The sequence below is a fragment of the Bos indicus genome, chromosome X, assembly GCF_029378745.1.
Source record: "Bos indicus isolate NIAB-ARS_2022 breed Sahiwal x Tharparkar chromosome X, NIAB-ARS_B.indTharparkar_mat_pri_1.0, whole genome shotgun sequence".
NCBI classification, from domain to species: domain Eukaryota; kingdom Metazoa; phylum Chordata; class Mammalia; order Artiodactyla; family Bovidae; genus Bos; species Bos indicus.
The window spans coordinates 47,945,558-47,968,028 of NC_091789.1; the positions used below are offsets into that span (position 1 = coordinate 47,945,558).

The window sequence follows — 22,471 nt, forward strand, 5'->3', positions numbered from 1 at the left end:
TCGGAAACTTTATTGTTAATTTCTTTGTTTCTACTATAAAGTCATAGTCAATATACTTATATAAATATTTGCCTTTCTTAATATATTTCATAATGTATGTTTGTATGCCTTTAGTATAGGGAAAAAATGTTATCTGAAAGCATTAAGTATTTCTTTAATTAAATGAACTTTTTTTAACACAGTTTACTTTATAATTGCAGGTGGCCTGCATGCAGTTTATAAATGCGCTTGTCACATCTCCTTATGAGCTTGATTTTCGAATACATTTAAGGAATGAATTCCTTCGTTCAGGACTAAAAACAATGTTACCAGTAAGTGGAATGTGCACTTTTATAATGCTTACGAACTTTAATGTTTTTCTCTCTTTAGACAAAAGTACTTGCAGCCAAGTAAGTAAATGTGCCTTACTGTTTTCTTTTATAAAGCATTAGATGCTTTGCAAGCTTTTGGATATTGCAGTATTATTAGTCTCAACATACAGCTGATGATTCAGAATTCAGCTAATGATATGTCCAGAAGTGATGACTTTTTTGGTTTCCTTAAAGTCAAAAGGAAACTTCTTTTCTTTGACTTTGAATACTGAGAACATAAAAGACTGCTATTTTGTTTTTTGCCACTTCAACTTTCAATAAAATTTTTTGCTCTCCTCTTTGATAACTTAGATTGATTTCCTTTATATTCAACATAAGTATGCATTGAATTTTGATTAATATATTCTAGATACATAACAAAAATTGTATTCTCACTACCAATTCTGTAGCAACTTTTCTAAAAGAAAAGCAGTTTTATTTCTTAAATTGAGTGTGGTTGTTTGCTCTAATTATGATGCTGTTAAAAACATTTTTCAAATAACTATAAGCTTGTTCTAGGATAAATCAACACAGGTGTTCTAAAAATAGATATGCAGCTGCCATGACTTGATTATGTTAACTGATGAAGGAGTTTGTTTAAGTCCATGGCATTGTTAAAAGAGATAAGCAAAATATCCCTAGTCTCTCTATTTAATCTACTCAAGCCATATGAAATAAATAAGAAGTGAAAGTAGCAGAAGGGAATAAAAGGACCCTGTAAAGAAAAGACAAAACAAATGTCAATGAGCATGTATATAAGGTATTCCTAGGGTATTAGAAATAACCAAAATCAAGGAGATTTCCTGGTGAGAAATTAGTGTGTAGCATGCATCTGTAACTTGTATTCTGATGATCTTAACTTAAAGTAGTTAAAACTCATCATCATAAAATATATAATTAAGTCCATTGAGACCCATTTTAATAAGATATACGATTGAGTCTATGCAGTTTCAGAAATTTCTATGTCAGTTCCACTTTGAGTGGTTCTTTCATCCATGACTTTATAAACCAAGGAATTGGTTGCAGTGAATGATAAGTGACCTGAGAGGTTCAGTATGAGGTTAACTTGGGACTTCCTCAGACAGTAAAGAATCCACTTGCCAAACAGAGACCTGGGTTTGTTCCCCTGGGTTGGGAAGATACCCTGGAGATGGGAATGTCTGCCCACTTCAGTATTCTTGCCTGGAGAATCCCCATGGACAGAGGAGCCTGGCCCCAGAGTCACACACGACTGAGTGACTAACACTTTCTTCCCACATGTAATTAACTTAGGGACATTCATTAGTTAATAGTGTATGTTACATATTTATTCTTCTTTTCTCACAAATCTCTCCTCATGAAAAGACTGTGGCCTTATGTAGCTAATATTACAGTATGTAATTATGTAGGTAATATTACAGTCTGGATTCTAGTGTGCTTTTGAGCTGCCTACTCACTACTTTCCATCTTTGTCCTCCAGGGATTGTTCCTCTGTTTCTGGGACAATAATCATGTCTTTGGACACTTGTTGGCCTCGGGGGCTCCTGAGCATTCTCTAGTCATTTACTAATATGTGGTGTTTTTCTGCCCTTGTTGTTGTTGTTAGTCTTCCAGCTTTCATTTCCCTATGTTTATAATTGAACATTCATTTTCTACTTTATACTACTGAATGGCTGGTCAAGAAAATGGTGACTCTCAATTTATTTAAGTCTTCATCTTTTCAGAAAGTGTACATAATAGCTCTTGTTCTTATGTTTTGCACTTTTGTCAGGATGTACTCATCTCTGCTATTCACTGGTCTCATGGTATTTTTCATTTGGTTACATTGACAGCTAAGGTTTTGTATCAGTGTTTCTTAGCTGCACTTTTCTATTGGCCCTATAGCTGCTATATATTGTGGTAGGTACCCTGTACTTCTAAACATGCTTCCAGTTAGATTTTTATTTAACTACCATATCTCTTCAGTATGTCCTAATTCTTAGGTCTCAGTGATTCCTCAGCAAAAGAAGTGTCCTGTATCTGCCTACTCAAATTTTGGAATAGAACCTACAAAGATTCTCAATGTTTTTTTCTATCTATGACAATAAAGTGAAATATGGCTAAGTACTTTTCTGATTTCAAGAAATTGAGTTGTGCTGTGCTTAGTTGCTCAGTCATGTCAAAAAGTCGGGACTCTTTTTGACCCCATGGATTGTAGCCTGCCAGGCTCCTCTGTCCATGGGAACACTCCAGGCAAGAATACTAGAGTGGGTTGCCATGTCCTCATCCAGAGGATCTTCCCAATCCAATGATTGAACCCAGATCTCCTGCATTGCAGGCAGATTCTTTAATCATCTGAGTTACCAGGGAAACCCAAGAATATTGAAATGGGTAGCCTATCCCTTCTCCAGGGGATCTTCCCAACCCAGGAATCAAACCAGTGTCTCCTGCATTGCAGGCAGATTGTCCCCCTAAAGAGCCTATTGCAGTCTTATCAGAGGTGGGGCAGAGATGTTTGTTTGGAAAAAATAATCCTTCCCAGGTATTTCTGATACACAATATGAGAATCAGAATCTAGGCAGGTAGACCCATTTTGATGTTGTCCTTGTAGTTTCATTACCAAAATTCAGAGGAAAACTCAGAATGGGCATGCTTTAATTTATACTAGATGTCCCTAGCATGTCAACTATTATCTATCTAATGTACTAAATATTTACATTTCAACCAGTAGAATTTATAATAACCTTAAACAGCTTTTACACATGCACGGAAACCTAGTAATATATTCAAAGATGAGTCTTTAATATCCTTATTTGTATCCTGTTTTCTCTTCTTTTATACACTGTGTAACAGGATGAACTTTCTAATTTTCTAGAATATATCATCTTCAAAGTAGCAAATTAGATGTGACTAGGGGTAATATAAATTGTTGGCACATGCATCAAAAGTAATACCTATCTGGAATCATTAAATGCTAGGGAAAAAATAGTTCTTAACATTTCAATAATCCCAGAGACCATCATTGTAGTAGAATAATATGTTGTTTCATATAATCATTAGAATCATCAAGACAATGACAATTATTTTAATTAAATTATGTTAGAAATTTATTTTCAAAATTTTCCCTGTCTCTATAGATACATTGTGGTGTTTAGAGAATTTATATTTCACTTACATGGAAAATTCACTTTTCATAAATTTGCTTTAGTAATTTGGGACAAATGAGTTGTTAAACACTGCATAGTGATTTTTAAAATAGTATTTGCTCTGTAGTTAACTTACATTGATTTCTTGTGAAGTTTTCTCCATCTGCCATTTTATTTAGTTAAATGAATTAAGAAAATACTAGATAAATCAGGTATGTGAAGGAACAAGACAGTAAGAAATTGTGTTTGTAGGCAGCCGGCATTCTTAACCTCTTTTAGAAGACCAATAAACCTTTTCTTATTCCTTTGAAGACTCAATTTTGATTGCTTGACTGGTAATCAGTCATATACTGGTAATGGACTTTGATTTCCTTTGAAGTACACCATATTATAGAGACGTAACTATCTATTTTAGAGAAACTGCTGATAATGTTCTGTATCTGTACTGCAAATCTGTTCAAAAAATATCTGAAACATATTTACAGTATTTCACATAATTAACAGTGTAATTCAGCAATTTTATGTCATTCTTCATTTAAAATATAAAACGTCAGTGATACATTTCCAATATTCCAATAAGGTATCTGTCACACTTGTGCTGTATAAAAAATTTATTAATTCATTAAATATTTATTTAATCAAGAATTTTTGAATATACCTTACAAGGTTTGACATTTGAATGAAAGGAAGTTTTCTATATATGTATGTGTATGTAGATATGCATATGTGTTTTAATGGTACATTGTTAACAAACAATATTTATGAGATATTTCATTTATGTATATCTATATTTTATATTGTGCTATATATATTCACATACTATATATACTATATAAATAATGTATTATCCTAATTAAAAATGGAAATAAACATTTAACCAGTTATTTTTAATGAAAGTATTTAGATCATACAGGTTGATTCCATGTTTTTGTAAATTTTTGAGGCTTATTAAATGACAGTATATAACTTGTTTTTTCTATTCAAACATATTTGAATGTGTTAAAATTTGATAGTGAACATCTAAGAAGGAATATATTATGACATAAGAATAAGGAAAAATTCTGTATTATAAAAATGGTTTTTTCTTCATTGGATGTGTCTTGTTTCTGCTCTTTTCTGAATTGAGTTCAGAAATCACTTGATACTGTAACTCATCAATGTTAGGTAACTTTACATTCCAATAAATTCTTCATTCCCCTTCAAAGTGAAAAGTTAGACCTAAAACAAATTATTACTAAAGAGGAAACTAAACTTAAATGCATGTATTTGTTATGTATTTTATATTAAAACATATTAATACTTTCATATGCTTTGTAGGTAAATTTTCAGGAAATTCTTATGTATGTGAATGTTAGGAAGAAAACATCTAGAAATTGTATAAGTTTGTGTTTGGTTTCAGTAATAGCCATTACATCTTCATTTATAATTGTCCTTAGTGAATAAAAACAGAAACAAAAAAAAATGCATCTGAGTTTGTTTTATCAACCGAATTTGAAGTACACCATGCTTGCATTTCCTTTTAGAGTTCAAGCTCAGATCTGAACATCCTAGTCTCTCTGTAACACCCTTGAGTATCCACAGTGATTATCAATTTGGGTTTTGAAAGCGGAAACTTAAAGGATACATATTAAAAGATATTCCAGGTGATATATATTAAGCCCAACAATCTCCAGCATGCTATGCTATGCTAAGTCACTTCAGTTGTGTCTGATTCTGTGCGACCCCGTAGATGGCAGCCCACCAGGCTCCCCCGTCCCTGGGATTCTCCAGGCAAGAACACTGGAGTGGGTGGCCATTTTCTTCTCCAATGCATGAAAGTGAAAAGTGAAAGAGAAGTCGCTCAGTCGTGTCCGACTCTTAGCGACCCCATGGAATGCAGCCTACCAGGCTCCTTCCGTCCATGGGATTTTCCAGGCAAGAGTACTGGAGTGGGGTGCCATTGCCTTCTCCGAATCTCCAGCATGGCATGCTCCCAAAGATTTTGTTTATACTATGATTTTGAATTATCAGGGGTTTGTAACACATGTGCTTATAATGTATTACAAAAACAAATCTTTGATGCCCAAGTTGGTATTTTGTGATTCAGCTAAGCAAAAATAAAAGGTGGGGGAGGAGGCTAGTTGTGCATCTTGATTAAAAAATCCTGATGCCTTTTTGCTTTAAAATCACAAAATATCATTGAAAATAAATTTGTTTATACAACTTTTCACGCCATACTTGGTACTGTTGTGCTTGAATATATCCTTGCATTTGTTCTTCATTAGTACAATTGATCTATATTTGCATTTTTTGCCAGAGGCATATGTGAATGTTCTAGCTGCATGAGTTCTTTTGCAATCTTTGATTAGTGTGTTTAGTCAAAACAACAGCATTTAATTTGGGTTGTTAGCAATTAGTTTTTTTCCATTGTAAAAGTGATCATTAATTTTTTAATGTGAATCGTCAAAATCTGGGGTATGAAAAGAAAATTCAGTGAATGCAATGAGGTTTTTTTCATTTTTAAATAGAAAAACAGAGTACATTTACTTTCTTACAGGAAACCAAGTGCCTGGGTCAATATTTGAAATTGCTTCTGCATATGCAAATAAATAATAGTATCAGGGCTTTATTTCCAAAGTATGGTGTTGTCAAACTGTTATTCGGCTGTTAAGTTTTCTGTTTATATATTAGGATTTGAAAGAAAAAGAGAATGATGAACTTGATATTCAGTTGAAAGTATTTGATGAGAACAAAGAGGACGACCTAACTGAATTATCACACCGTCTCAATGACATTCGCGCAGAAATGGAATATCCTTTTGACAAACCAGAAAAATCGTTTTGCATGTACTGTGAAAAAGGGATTTGTGGGTGATTTTGTGAACCATTATTAGAATTCTTGTCTGCCAGCCCAATCTATATCCATTTATTTATATTAGAACCTCACTATGATGCTGTTCTTGAGATTCCTGTTGAAGAATTGTCAGACTCTCCTGATGATTTACCCAGAGTACACTGAAATACACACAATGGCTTGCAGCATTATAGGTATACTCTGTTCAATGGTCTTGAATAGACAGGAGCCTAAGGTAATATTCCTTGTGGATAAGGATTTTTGGGGAAAAGTTCAGTGAGTTCATATGTGACTATAGGTAATATACAGTTTCAGTTTATTAAATGGTATTCCAGTGATTTAGAGATATCATTCAGTTCAAATAAATGTCTTTTTCTCATTCTAAATATTTGGGTGCCTAAGTGGGGAAAAACAGTTTAAATGTGATAGGGTCTGACTAGAACAAAGCTGCTAGAGTGGAAGCATTTAAGTCAAATGCAACTAGCATATAACCTTTTTGTGGCAACGGTTTTATACAAAATGATTTTTGATATAAAAGATGATTGTCATAGCATTGCTGGCCATTTGTTTCACATACACTAAATTTCTTACCTATGGGTTCTGGGAAAATGGGGAAATACATCAGAACCAAAAAGCCCTCTGAGCTGCATTTCTCTCTATAATGGCTTCTCCAGTCATCTTCTTTGCCCTGTAGTACTTTGCCTGTATCGGTCTTATTTACGTTCACTTCTGTGTCCCTATGAAATGGAGGGCAGAAGTATTTCAACTTTTTCCTCCAATGTTCTTACCAAAGTGTCTTACATTTGAGTACTGGATAAATGCAGTGAGTAACAATTTTGTTATTGAGAGATAATTTCCAGTAATTTCTTATCCTTTATCAGTGACTCTAGTTTACAGCAGTTTCCATAATATTAAATGTGTTTTATATCAATAAATATCTTGCTTTGTATAAATTTTTCTTCACCATAAATCTGTTTTTTGGATCTATTTCATAGCCATTGAAAGGAGCTTATGAGACTTTAGCACAAGACTCTTAGATGAGGTGTAAGAAGTAATCCATCATATACTTAATTCTACTTCAGAGAAAATGTTGACAGTTCAGGTTATTTTTAAGATACTGGATTACATCTCCTCTTCTACTTTTATTTTACATTGATTTTCTAGGTCCTTGCTTTTCTTATAAAAGTGAATCCATATTTGAAATCTGTTTTATAGTTTAATAAAAGCATTTAAACTTCTGCTACTCTTTTTACATCATAAGAAAAATGTTTCAGGCTTCTTTGTCTTTCAGTTCAGTTCAGTTCAGTCGCTCAGTCATGTCCGACTCTTTGCGACCCCATGAATCTCAGCACGCCATGCCTCCCTGTCCATCACCAACTCCCGGAGTTCACTCAAACTCATGTCCATCAAGTCGGTGATGCCATCCAGCCATCTCATCCTCTGTTGTCCCCTTCTCCTCCTGCCCCCAATCCCTCCCAGCATCAGAGTCTTTTCCAATGAGTCAACTCTTCGTATGAGGTGGCCAAAGTCCTGGAGTTTCATCTTTAGCATCGTTCCTTCCAAAGAACACCCAGGGCTGATCTTCTTCAGAATGGACTGGTTGGATCTCCTTGTAGTCCAAGGGACTCTCAGGAGTCTTCTCCAACACCACAGTTCAAAAGCATCAAGTCTTCGGCCCTCAGCTTTCTTCACAGTCCAACTCTCACATCCATACATCTGGACCTTTGTTGGCAAAGTAATGTCTCTGCTTTTCAATACGCTATCTAGGTTGGTCATAACTTTTCTTCCAAGGAGTAAGCGTCTTTTAATTTCGTGGCTACAGTCACCATCTGCAGTGATTTTGGAGCCCCCAAAAATAAAGTCTGACACTGTTTCCACTGTTTCCCCATCTATTTCCCATGAAGTGATGGGACCAGATGCCATGATCTTAGTTTTCTGAATGTTGAGCTTTAAGCCAACTTTTTCACTCTCCACTTTCACCTTCATCAAGAGGCTTTTTAGTTCCTCTTCACTTTCTGCCATAAGGGTGGTGTCATCTTTGTCTTTAACCTCCCTCTTTTAGCACAAAGGAAATACAAATGAATGCAAATTGTAATGATTTCATATGTAGTGGTTCATCTGTATAAAACTGATTTTTATGAACTTTCAGCTGTCCACACAGTGCTCCTTTGCGTTACTATCTTGTGTGGCAGTGAAAAAGAAGGAGGAGTAGCTTGTATGAATAATATAGGTGCTCCATTATAAACATAGGAAGGTTAGGAAAAAATCATTTTCATTAGTGGCATTTGCTATTCCAGTGGTACCAACTGTAAGCTGTAATTCAAAATAGAATGAATAATTGATCATTTAAGTCTTTAATGGCTAAATGTTTAAGTCTGTTTTTCTGGTTAAAAAGTTAAAGTGATCCATAGATTAAATTTCTTTATGCAAATGTTTAAATACTGCATCATAGATTTGAAAGTTTAGAAACAGTAATGGAAACAAAATTATCTCTTAATGTTTTAAAAAATGAAGCTGCTTTTGTTATGAATGAAAGTGAATCAGCATTTTATTCCTTTACTCACTTTCCACTGATATGAATGAAGTATACCATCTTCTGTATAATATGTTGAAGGACACTGCTGCTGAAAATTATTTATTATCCATTCTACAACATTTTTTGCTCATCAGAAATGACTATTATATCAGGTAAGAGGCTGTTCTTAAAGTACGACTTATGTAATTTGAATTAGATATTAAAGGAAAATTAGCAATGTAGTGAGAAGTAGACAGTATATGTATATACAGACGTAGAGTATAAGAATTTGATGACTTTAGATAACATTTTAAAAAAATATGTTAATTAAATTTTCATTGGGCCAGAAGAATCTGCTTATAAAAATGATGTATGGCATTTAAGTAGCAATAAACCTAACAGATTTTACTGACCCTGTAATAAAAATTTTTGTAGCACAGAGTAACCTTCAAATAGCCTATGGTAGAGTTTTTAAGTTCTTGTACATTTGATAAGTAAGACTATTGTTATTCCTCTTGTATAGTATTTATCTAGTAATAGATATGAACTTATCTAAGAAAATAGTAATATTAATATTTTAGATTTATACACAATAATGTAATTCTTCTAAATAAATGAATATAATAGTAATCCATATGAAGTCATAAATTTCAGAGTCCAGTTCTGGGAATATATCTGAAAACCAGAGAAAGATTTCTGAGTGACTGAAATTATCAATAAACTGGTGACAATGATCTCATGATCTTACATTTAATTGTTCAAGAGACTAATAGTTGTTCCTTATACTCTGATATGTGTGAAATTCTAGCAAACTTGATCTCTCTGATTTCTCAAACCTTGCTTCATTAAAAGGCAAGGGAACGTACCATGGGGTCGGGTACAGTCACAACCAAAATGACAGATCTAAAGCCCATAGAGTACAATTACAGTTCTGTTATAGTTCAGACCAGTGCAATAACTGATGGGCAGGCATCATGATGTTACAGAGACTAGAAAAATGTTTAAAATATTATATGCTATTCTTTTTTTAAGCAGGAAAGATAGTAATGCAACGTAAAATGATTGTTGTTTTCTCAAATAAGTGGTGGTAAGTAAAGGGGTACAGTGCCCATGGGTAAACAGTTACCTGGGGAAATAATTTGTGTCCATTTCTCAGTAACTTTGAATGAATGAGAAATTGTTCTAATATGATACTTTTTTCATCCTGGGAACATCCATGTGAGGAAGATGAGTCACTAGTACTTTTATTCTACTCATGGATACTTTGACTTAAAGAGAATTATTGTGTTTTCCTTGTTTATCCAGAGAGTCTTTGACCTGATTGATTACAATCTGATATTATTTACCATAGATCTTTTGATGACTTGAAAAAGCCTCAGATGTGTAATATATACTACTGTTTCTTCTCATCCTTGCGACCAACCCCATGACAAAAGACATAAGTGCAATTAGAATATGTTTGGATTTGTTTGCAAACTTTTAGTAGTTTGACTAGTTATCAGCACACTAATGTTAAGGATGTTTATGTTACAATTTGTCCATACTGATATTTCCTTATGATTTTTCTCTGAATTTATTAGCTGCTGGTAAATGCTAAAATTTCCCCAAATTTTAATGCAAAATGTACTTTTTAAAAATTTTTGAAGTATGTAAGTGGTCATTTTTAAGGCCATAATTACCTTGATAGATTATAGAGTTAGGAAATGTTTTAGAACCTTTGACACTTTGAACAAATTGAAGCTATAGCCATGCATATTTAGTGTGTATGCTTCTATAAAATAAATCTTTTAAAATATGTGTATAAATAGATCTTTGGTATAGTCTGTAACATAAGTGGCCCAGTCCAGTTTTGTAAAAGCTGTTATAGCTATCTTGAGTAACAGTGTGGCAGTAAATTCAAGACATCATTTGCCATGTAATGCCAAGATACTCATCCCTTATTGAAATTGAGAACTTGGAGAGGCCTAGAACAATTTCTTTACCCATAGATGTAGGACTAAAAAGTCATTTGTTTTTATTAATTTCAGGAATAATAGCTTAAGTAAGTATATAAGGTTGATAAGTATTTTTGAACACAAGCATAAATCCCTGCAAGCTAGAGTATTAAGTCAAGGTATTAACAGTTGATTATATCACAGTGGGTTTTGCATTGTAATGTCCAGCCTACCTTTAAGCTTAGGCATGTTTTTCCTGAGAGAGAGTAATGGCTAGGAAGAGTTTTTAACCTTCTAGAAAATCACTTAGTTTTCTTTATCATGCAGAATCATTTCTTAAAATAGATTTGTCTGGGTAGAAAAGGCATTCAAGAACACTTCCTCTCTTTTGCAGGCCGCAGTATTACAAAATAATTGAGGAGTGTGTTTCACAGATAGTGCTGCACTGCAGTGGAATGGATCCAGATTTCAAGTATAGACAAAGATTAGACATTGATTTTACTCATCTGATAGGTATGTAACATAATCCTCAGTGTCTTTTGATTGTGGTTATAATAGACACTTTTCAAGTGTAGCTCTCTCACTAAACTTCCTCTTTTAATATGGTAGGTCATTGTATCCATGGGTACTCATTTGCTCTAACTATTAATTATGATGATCATGAGAGTTCTGTCTGTGTGATTGGAAATCCTAATCTGTTTGTTAAGTTTCAACACTCTTGAATTGAGTTTAAAATCAGTGCTGCACCAACAGACATTATACTAGGGGTCAGTGCCTTGCTTTTTAGAAACGTGACTCAAATCCGTTAAGGTTATGCTGATAGCTTTGTGGCTCTGTGTAAATCATGTATACAGTAGGGTCTGATTAGTAATGCCATGTTAGTGTTCAGGTCCTAGAAAAAGAAATACAGGCTAATTTAGTAACTTAAGACCTTTTTTCTTTAAAAAAAAAAAAACAAAAACTTTTATTTTGTATTGGGATATAGCCAATTAACAATATTGTGATAGTTTCAGGCAAATAGCAATGAGACTCAGCCATATGTATACATGTATCCATTTTAATTCTATGAAAGTAGATCAGTTTATATTTTCATAGACCTTAGATCTGGGAAGGAATTTGAGATGATCATGTTCATCTGCTTGGATTGCTGAGGAAATGACCTTATATTATCCGAGATGGTAATCAGCTACCCTTTCTGGAATAATCACTGAAGGACAATGGGCAGCCTCTCTTATGAAATATACTATACCGTATGACTTTATAGATAAGCTGTTTTATTCATACCTAATCAAAATTACTATTGGTAAGATTCAAACATGAACTCATTTGTCTTTAAAGGTAGAAAACTACAGCTGTTGAATGCTAATTGTATGCTATTCTTCACTCCATAGCACAGGAAGACTCACAGTAATATTCAGATGAATTCCTTATTATTTATCATGTGTAATTCTTATCTTGATTGTAAAACTCATGCTCACTTATTAAAGGCAGTCTAGAGACGTATGTAATTGATAAAATAAACCACCAATCATACTTTTCAAGCTCAGTACATTTCAGCATTACTTCTCAGCTCAGTACATCTTATCTCCATCTTCATCTCCATCTCTGTTTAGCTCTTGCTCTCTCTCCCTCCATTCATTTCTCTTCTGTATGGTAATTTTTCATGGAGCATTATATTATTAGAATGTTTCAATATTAACCTTTCAAAATCTGACTTTGTATATCTATATAATATTCCATTTAGTAGAATATCATAATTGTCTTGACTAGACCTTATTATACATACAGATTGTTTTCAGGTATTTACAATTATAAATGAATTGGCTGTGAACATTCTTAATATAAATATTTGGCTTCTTCTCAATATTTCCTTAGGATTGATTCCTCTAAAGTGAGTGTATGAACTTTGAAAGGCTAAATGCTTTTCAGAAAGCTTTTGCCAGTGTACCTTTCACCTACAATTAATGTGAATGCTGGCATTGCTGCATCTTTTTCCCTGAGCTTAATAAACACAGTGGTTTATTTCATATTTGTTGAGAGTTATAAGGGACTATTTCCAAATGTTTAAATTGGCTTATCTATTGCAGACCATAGTTGTCACATACACACTAAATGTTGATTTTGTTAGCCAAATAGATAGATATTTGTTTTGTATACTGTGTGCCAGGTACTTAGGAATGTGTCCCCTTTATCAAGAGCACTGAGGTGAGAAAACATGAATGGATAAGTTGAGAGAACATAGTCAGTATTAAAAACCCATTATGACCTCATATAACTTCTCTAGGCTTCAGTTACCTCGGCCCTAAATTCAGATTACTCAAGTATATGTGTAGCTCTTAATATTTTATGCTCAGAGGTCTTGAGCAGCTAATACAGACTGTGAAACTTTCATTAGAACACACACACACACACAAATTAACAGGTGCTTCAAGAACTTCTAGGAAATCTGTGGATTTTCTAGCTCACCTGAACTTGAAGAGGATAGCGTCTCTTCTGATTTCACAGGTCTGTAAGTCTAGTTTTTTTTTTTTATAAATCAGATCATATCCTGGCCTAAATTTCTTCAATGTCTTCCCATTGAAATTTTAATCAAACTCATTACCAATCATTGCCGGCACAACACAGATCTGACCCCTCTTTGATCTAACCATTTCCCAATTTGTTCTTTGGTTGCCTTGCTCCAGCCACACATTGTTTATTTACAAAGAAGAAAAAACTTTATTAATGGTATTCTTGACATATGAAAAAAAAAACATATTTAAAGTGTAAAATTTGATAAATTTTGATGTTTGTGTGTACATTTAAAATCATCACAGTCAAGATTATAAGCATCTCTGTCACCCCCTAGAATTTCTGTGTTCCCATTTGTAGTCTTTCTTCCCATGCCTCCCCACCTCTCCGCATCCTGAGATAATCACTGATCTGCCTTCTTTCAGTATAGACTAGTTTCATTTTCTGAAATTTTATGTAAAAGGAAGCATATAGCATGTGCTGTCTGTTTTGGCTTTTTTTCATTCAGCATAATTATTTTGAGATTCATTTGTGTTGTGGTATTCCATGTATCATTTGATTTTATAACAGAATGCTATTTCAGTATATGTATATACCACAATCTGTTTATACATTTATTGTTAGTGGACATTTGCTTTCTTTGTAGGTTTTGGCTATTATAAATAAAGTTGCTATGAACATTCACATACAAGTCTGGGTATAGACATATGCTTTCATTTCTTTTAGGTAAATAAAGAGGTATAACATGGTTGGGGATTGGTATATATAATACACTGTATATATAAATAGTGAGAATGCTTCCCAAAGCAGATTCTTCAGTTACTTACATTCTTTAGTGTTTGATTAGACCTGAGAAGCTTGATGTTTGTTTTCTTATTTACATAATATATTCTGCCCTTGATTCAAAGTTGTTCAAGTGAAATCTTTGTACGTTGTACCTCCCCTTCTAGTCTTATTTTGAGTCATTTTGAGCCTTAATAATCTTAACCATAGTTCTTTGGCACTTCTCTACCCATAATAAGCTACAAAATATTTTTAATGAGTTCTGTGATAGATAAAGTTGGTAAATAATGGAATACATTTAAATGATGATGATTGTGTCTAATATATTCTTGGATGCTTGGTTTTGTGCCTCAACAATACCATCATTGAGTTCAGGTAGTATACAAAAGAAAGAAAATCTGGTAGTTTATGTTTTATGTGTAGTATACATCAGTTTCCCTCTAACATCAGTTGACATAATAATGATAGTCTCCATAGTAGAATTATAGGCTGGCAGCTGTCATTTGCCTAGTGGTCCAATTAAATAATTTCTAATCATTTTTGGTCAATCTTAATAGATTCTTGTGTGAATAAGGCAAAAGTTGAAGAAAGTGAACAAAAAGCAGCAGAATTTTCAAAGAAGGTAAGGCTTATAAAATATTGGTCTTAATTATATAAGTTTATCACAATACGTATTCTACCTTGTTTCCTTATGCGAGGCCTTATACATGTCATTTCAGTTACATAGTCCTTTATGTTTTTAAAGTCAGACACAACCACAGAATATTGATTTCTTTCCTGATAAGATAATGTTGCTACCATTCCCTGCTCACCACCTTTAATCCAGTATGGAAGAAAAACACTAATCATATCCTAGTAAAGTGATAAATGAAATAAAATTAGGTTGCTAGAAGCATATAGTTAGAAATAGTCAACCAAAAACACATTTTCCCATTGCTTTCCTGCGGGTCTCACTTAACAATAGTTCCTTGGAGAACTGCAAGATGTTTAGCTAATCTTATCTGTCATGTTCTTTAAGTCAGTGCTATTTGTAGCAACAAAATTATGTAGTATTTTCTTTCTCTCTGTCTCTCTCTGCTTAGACTTATCTATGAATTTTATAATTATGATTTTTGAAATGATGCTGCTACTTCATGTATGTAGGCTTGGTGGAATTTGAGGTTCCTCTTTCTTTGTGTAATGCCTTAGGTAAATGTCAGCATTACGAATATCTGAATTTAATTTAGATCTCAGTTATCCCTTGTTTCCTGAAAACTTAGCTACAGTTTTATAAGGTTCTACCAAAAGTTGCATTCTATGGTTCTAGACCCTACAAAGCATAAATACAGTATTTCTCTCCTCCTGATGGCAAGAGAAGGTTTGAAGCCCAAGTCTAAAAGCTCTCCAGTTTTGAGCCTTATGACGGCAAGATAAAGTGCTTACATATTTTTGTCTCTTCAAAGTTATGACTTGCCTTGGAGATTAGATAATCGCTTTTGCTATTACTCTAGAAACTGTAGAGTATTACTGAAATTACTTCAGGGCATCTGAGGAAATGACTTTGCTTTTTTAGTTACTAGAATGGATTTTAAGAGTGTGGGCGTAAAATGTTGCCCATAAAATGGGCATACAATGTTTGTGTGAAGCTGTCATATTAGTGAAAGAAAATGCACACTTTTTGATTAGTAGACCTTTATATTTCTTAATGTTCTTGTTTTAAGTTGCACATTTAAAATTCCCTTTGAAAATCTTAGGAGCTCTTTAATTTATCTCGGGCACTGTGATTAGACACCATAAGACTGGAGCAAGTTGCGATGATCTATCTGGTAAAAATTACTGTAAGCATCTATTATTGGAAAAGGAGTCCTGAAATAATAAAGAAATTTCAGTGTTTGATGCTTCATTCTCCTCACCAAAATTTAGAATGAAAACTTGTATGGTTTCCCAGTTCTTGTCTACATGCCTTCTCTTATTCAGGGTGATTTGAAGAGGCAGTGCAAAATATTTAAAAAAAGGGGGGGGGGAACAGCTAGAATGAGAAGCAGTAGTTATAAGATCTGATCTCAGTGGTTTTGCTAATTAGCTGTGACTTTAAGTAAGCTATGTACTATCCTTGGATCTTATTTTCTTCATCATTAAAAGGAGCGAATAAGGTTAGTGGACTCATCAGAAGTCTTCCAGCTCACATAACTCAGGCTTCTCCTATTCCTACTCAGTGGGTTTACAGATAAAGATCATTTTAACTTATAAGCAGAAACACTATGTGCCTCTCCTTAAGTGTACTAAGTGACATTTGTAGAGCAAAATTGTATACAGTGTGCTTGTGTGGACAGCATGTTTGAGAAGCACACAGATAACTCTGGCAAGGAGTCTGGTAGTATAGATTCAGATCAATCTTAACAGGGAGACTAATGAAGTTGAAAAAGCTCCATCTTCTCAGTGACCTAGGAAATAAGGTCATTTGCTGACACTGAAGGATCTGGGATAGGTTTGAAATGTAAAGAGATTAGAAATCATTTGGACCAACCTCTGTGGGACATTTTCCTGGGATTCAAATAGAGATGAATAAAAGAAGTAGTTAGGCAGGTTTGACCTAAACACTATTATCCAATTTGCTCTTTCTTCAGACTGAATCTGAATAGCATTTTATAATTTCCAAGGGTCAAATCTACTATGAGGAGGAATATTTATTAATAGTGGACACACTTTTTTAACTGTTTTACAAACTCTAAAGACAGTTCTCAGTAGTAAGCTATATCACTTTAAAAAAAACATAAATAACATATTAGAATAATGTATCAACTTCTAAATGACTTGAAGTGATGGTGACAATGCAATAAAAGGCAAATGTTCTATAGCTGGATATGAGTGGCATTCACTCATATGTATGTAGGCTTATTTGGGTCAGAGATCTGTCTGAGTTAACGGCTGGGCAGCCTGCAGTAAGCGGATAGTCACCATCTGATGGTCTCTTTGGTTTACCACTCTGTAATTGAACCTCTCATTTGCCCTATTATAACATTCTATACAAGTGTTTTGGCTAACCGTCTGAATGACAATGCTGTTATGGCATATATCATTCTACTGTCAGATTTTGTGGAGAATTACTTTTTGAATTTATTTTACCACAATTAAGACTGTAATGCAAATAGTCTATTTTGTATTAATATATATTCATGTGAGCGTTCTAGAAGTGTTATCTCTTTTCAGGATTAAATATATTTTTAAAGAGTTGGACTGCTTGATGCCTAATTTTTAGGTTTCATTTTTGAATTAAATACACTTAAAAGTATGGGATGGAACATTAGGAAAAAAAAACGCAATTCTAAAACTTAATGTTCAATAACAAACAATAAAAACGTCTGCTATATATGAAGAGAGCCTACTTAGTCCAGCATTTAAAGTTTTGTTTTGTATTTTTTTTTCAGAAGTGAAAATGACATATTTCTCCTCTACTAACACCCTATCCCCACAGAGGTGCTTGATTGCCATAAAAATAATCAAGGGCTCTGATTTTCTGAGTGACCTAGGAAATTTAAGAAGCAATGCCACTCCACTTATTTAATACATAATGTTGTTGAAAGCTTTCTCAAAACTGCATTACTAAGTGTACATTTATGGTGATGATCATTGCAGTTCGATGAAGAATTCACGGCTCGACAGGAAGCTCAAGCTGAGCTTCAAAAAAGAGAAGAAAAAATCAAAGAACTTGAAACAGAAATCCAGCAACTTCGAACCCAGGTAATGAGACAAGATACAAACTTTGTGTCATGTCACAGTGAGTCCGATGGTAAAAAATTATCTTGTTCAATGGGAGGAAAACGTAACCAGAAGCAGACTTTTTGGCAGTTTCCCATTTTAATTGAAATAACTATAGATTTTATTTTCTAGGACAATAAATCATTTTAATGTTTGGATAAAAATAAGGCATTCGTTGCATAAACTGCCCTGAATATTTTTAATGGAATATATTACACAAGCAAGACTCTTTTTGAGATGAAATTTTCATGATGATTTGAAAAGTTGAATGCTTAGTATTTTCTTTCAAAAGGAATGTGGAAATGCTCATTAATTTTAATTATGCCCAAAGCTTTTTGAGATCTCTTTAAATCTTGACTACCATAATTTCAAAATCTATAAGCTTTACATTTCCCCCTATATTCCCTATGAAAAAAAACCCCATATACACTTAAAATCTTAACTATGGTGTCTAAATTATAGAGCTGATGAAGTAATTTCAGCACAACATAGTTTTTAAATGAATATAAAGAAATATCAAATTAGTTTTAAGCATAGTTGGTATTTGTTGATTGACTAGGTCTATTTCTGTCAGTCTATTTAAAAGTGACTTCAGAAGTCACTAGTTTACTCCACATTACCCATAGATAGGTCCTGTTGCATGTTGAAATCCATCCCATTATTTGTGGTCCCATCCATGGGGTCTCAAAGAGTCGGACACTACTAAGAGATTTCACTTCACTTCTCTTTCCTCAAACCAGCTTGGTTTCCATTCTTACTTATTTAAAATTTACCACCAGTTTTTTTGATTGTGAAACCAGAGTTGTCTTGGCCTTTGCTTTACCTCCAGACAAATTAAGCTGGTCACGGTTTTATGTCAGTTCTTTCTCTTTTTTTTTTTTGTTTCCTTTGCCTCAAAACCCAGAACTCCTGAGGGCTGCTCTTTCATTCTGTCTTTCCTAGAATATTACAGTATTTCCTAACTTTCTGCCCTGCCTATGGTCTTTAATCTTCTTAAAACACTTCCCTAATTATTGTCACTCCAGGCTTTAATATGTTCAATGGTTGCCTGTTGCATTCAGGATTAAAGAAAAAAATCTCCTTACTAGGAATTTGAAGCTCTTCTATCCTTGACTCCCTGTTATCTCCCCTTTGCAGCCTCATCTCTGTTCTATTAACGCCATCATTTCGTGCAGCTAAGTCACCTCTTCTCCCTTCACATTTAGAATTTACCCTCTCCATGCATTTCCTTCTGCCAGCATTTCCCAGCATTAGTTACAGAGATGCTAATAGGTTTTTCAGGAGGAAAGCATTCCATAGTCCAGTAAATTTGGTACACTTGAAATGTTCTTCTTGGAGACTGATTATTCTCATTAGCATACTTAAGGGTCTGAGATGGCTTACATTGAAGAACCCTGTCTCTTTTTCCTACAGTTTCCCAAATTCTTTTAGCCAAGGAACCCTTTATTTTAGAACACCTATTAACATCTCCTGCAAAGTAGTGTTCATGGAACTTAGTTGAGAAATGCTGGCTTCAGTTATTCACTCTTAGAAATGCCCTCCCTTGCTTCTTGTCAGTGAAACATCGCCATTCGAGAACAGATCAGTGTGACAAACTTTGAAAAGCATCATCCAAAACTCTGGGAATTTCTTTGAACTTCACTTTTGGTATTCCCTGATGACTCAGATGGTAAAGAATCTGCCTGCAATGCAGGAGACTCGGGTTTGATCATTGGGTTGGTAAGATCCCCTGGAGAAGGGAATTGCTACCCATTATAGTATTCTTTTCTGGAGAATTCCTTGGACAAAGGAGTCTGGTAGGCTACAGTCCATTGGATCTCAAAGAGTCAGGCACAAGTGAGCGACTAACACTTTTAGTTTTAGAGTTTTGTAGAACACTCAAATCAGCATAAGCACCTTGAGGACAGTGTCTTTACTTTCTGTTATTATTAAAGTCCTGACTACACCTAGCACAGGGCCTTAGCATTTAGTCACGTACTTGCTTATTATATATACAATACTTTCTCATGCACCTTACATTGTATCAAATAGTAAATGTTTATTTGTTTATTCAATTGTTAATTCTCTATTGTGGTCTCATTTAGTTGTTCTATTCCTAATTAATTGTTCATAGGAGGGAAGAAAAGGGCTCATATGATTTGATTTTTAAAGGCTGGATGGTATTTTATAGAAGCATTGGAGATTTTCTTAATTAAATTTGTTAAATATATATTTAACTTGAGTAAAAAAAAAGCTACTTTAAAGTAATAGCATTTTTGTAATTACACAAGTTTCATATCATAATGATCTCATAGAGACAAAACTTGATGTTTACATAAAAGTATTACTTTCATTTTGCTGTCTATTAATACAAAAAATAGGATACACATTTATATTCAAATTATTAAACAAATTCATTTATACACAAAACTTGTAGGGTACATTTCTAATTTACTGAACTTTTCAGAAGGATTATATTAATTTTTTCCAGAATTTCTTTGATATCTCAATCAAGATTGGAAAGTCAGACTGTTCTACAGTTTTGCCACATTAAAAATAAAATTGAAAGAATTTTACATATTTTATTCCTGTCCCTTTTCTTAATCTCAGGAGGGGATTACATTCCAGGAGAGGATTGTCGTTTAAGTATATGAACACTTAAGTTGTATGTCTGTAGGTACACACAAAACCATATATATGATTAAAATATTTGGACGATGTGCATTAAATATTAGGAGAAATGTTTTTATCTACCTGTGATTGTTCATTTTTAACAATCTTGCAGATGGGCCAGCCCTTTAAAATTGATTATTCAAAAATAGGTTTTCAATTATTCATTATGTAAAGATATTTCTAGGTTTGGTTAGCTCAGTTAAGTAGTCCATGGTGGAAATTCATATTAGGAATGATTAGAAAAGCTTCTCCCCAAATAAGAATAATAGTATACCAACAAATGTTAATAATTTTAAACTTTTCATTCAGTTAATGTAATGTCATATCTTGACTGCAGAAGATGTGTATTCTTTTGGAGGAGTTTCTTAGGAAAGTATACAATTATCAAATTCACTGTTACATTCATTTTGAAAAGTGAACCATTGTGATCAGTAATGGTTTAAAGAAACAGGTCCAGATTAATTATCAAAAAAGTGAATAGTGTGGAATGGGATGATCTTTGTCAGCTGTCATGCATCATTATTAGAGAATGAGCTAAGTGTTCCTTTCTGGTGGGAGAAACAAGTTGTAATCTCCTCATACTTCATTCTATTAATTCCCCTCAAGACAACTGACACTCATTCATGAGGAGCTTGTCTGTTGTAGTGGAAAGAGGACTGCATTAGATATGAGAAAAACCACATGTAAATCTTAATCACATTTCAGGCCGTGCAACCTTTGATTAGGCATTGAACCTGTTTGCAGTTACAGTTTGCTTATGTATAACAAGGGAGTTAATGGTGAGTGAGATAAAAATACCCAACCTACATTATAGGGTTATTATAAGGATGAAAAGAAATAATAGATGTAAAAATATGGATAAACCTGGATTTAATATGCAAATGAAAGTTCAGTTCAGTCACTCAGTCATATCCGACTCTTTCTGACCCCATGGACTGCAGCATGCCAGGATTCCCTGTCCATCACCAACTCCCAGAGCTTACTCAAACTCAAGTCCATCGAGTTGGTGATGCCATCCAACCATCTCATTCTCTGTCGTCCCTTTCTCCTCCCACCTAAAATCTTTCCCAGAATCAGGGTCTTTTCAAATGAGTAAGTTCTTCGCATGAAATGGCCAAAGTATTGGAGTTTCAACTTCAGCCTCAGTCTTTCCAATGAATATTCAGGACTGATTTCCTTTAGGATGGACTCATTGGATCTCCTTGCAGTCCAAGGGACTCTCAAGAGTCTTCTCAACACTACAGTTCAAAAACATCAGTTCTTCAGTGCTCAGCTTTCCTTGTGGTCCAACTCTTACATCCTGTAAATGACTACTGGAAAAACCATAGATTTGACTAGATGGACTTTTGTTGGCAAGGTGATGTCTCTACTTTTTAATATGCTGTCTATGTTGGTCATAGCTTTTCTTCCAAGGAGCAAGCGTCTTTTAATTTCATGGCTGCAGTCACCATCTTCAGTGATTTGGAGCCCAAAGAAATAGCCTCTCACTGTTTCCATCATTTCCCCATCTGTTTGACATGAAGTGATGGGACCAGATGCCATAATCTTAGTTTTCTGAATGTTCAGTTTTAAGCCAACTTTTAATCTCTCCTTTTCACTTTCGTCAAGAGGCTCTTTAGTTCTTCTTCGCTTTCTGCCATAAGGGTGGTGTCCTCTGCGTATCTGAGGTCACTGATATTTCTCACAGCAATCTTCATTCTAGCTTGTGCTTCATCCAGCCTGGTATTTCACATGATGTACTCTGCATATAAGTTGAATAAGCAAGGTGACAATATACAGCCTTGATATACTCCTTTTCCTATTTGGAACTAGTCTGTTGTTCCATGTCCAGTTCTAACTGTTGCTTCTTGACCTGCATACAGGTTTCTCAAGAGGCAGGTCAGCTGGTCTGGTATTCCCATCTCTAAGAATTTTCCATAGTTTGTTGTAATCCACACAGTCCAAGGTTTTGGCATAGTCATTAAAGCAGAAGTAGGTGTTTTTCTGGAACTCTCTTGCTTTTTTGATGATCCAACAGATGTTGGCAACTTGATCTCTGGTTCCTCTGCCTTT

The 22,471-nt window shown here is 34.1% G+C and overlaps 1 protein-coding gene across 3 annotated transcripts in view; it reads left to right on the forward strand.

Annotated features, from left to right (window-relative positions):
• Positions 1-22,471, forward strand: part of DIAPH2 (diaphanous related formin 2) — a 984,078-nt gene that overhangs the window by 297,055 nt on the left and 664,552 nt on the right. For all 3 annotated transcript variants that reach the window (XM_070783973.1, XM_070783972.1, XM_070783974.1), the window contains 6 exons: positions 201-311; positions 6,125-6,243; positions 8,858-8,974; positions 11,130-11,248; positions 14,587-14,651; positions 17,645-17,749. In XM_070783973.1, coding sequence (XP_070640074.1) covers positions 201-311; positions 6,125-6,243; positions 8,858-8,974; positions 11,130-11,248; positions 14,587-14,651; positions 17,645-17,749 — 636 coding nt within the window. The remainder of the gene's footprint in view (positions 1-200; positions 312-6,124; positions 6,244-8,857; positions 8,975-11,129; positions 11,249-14,586; positions 14,652-17,644; positions 17,750-22,471) is intronic.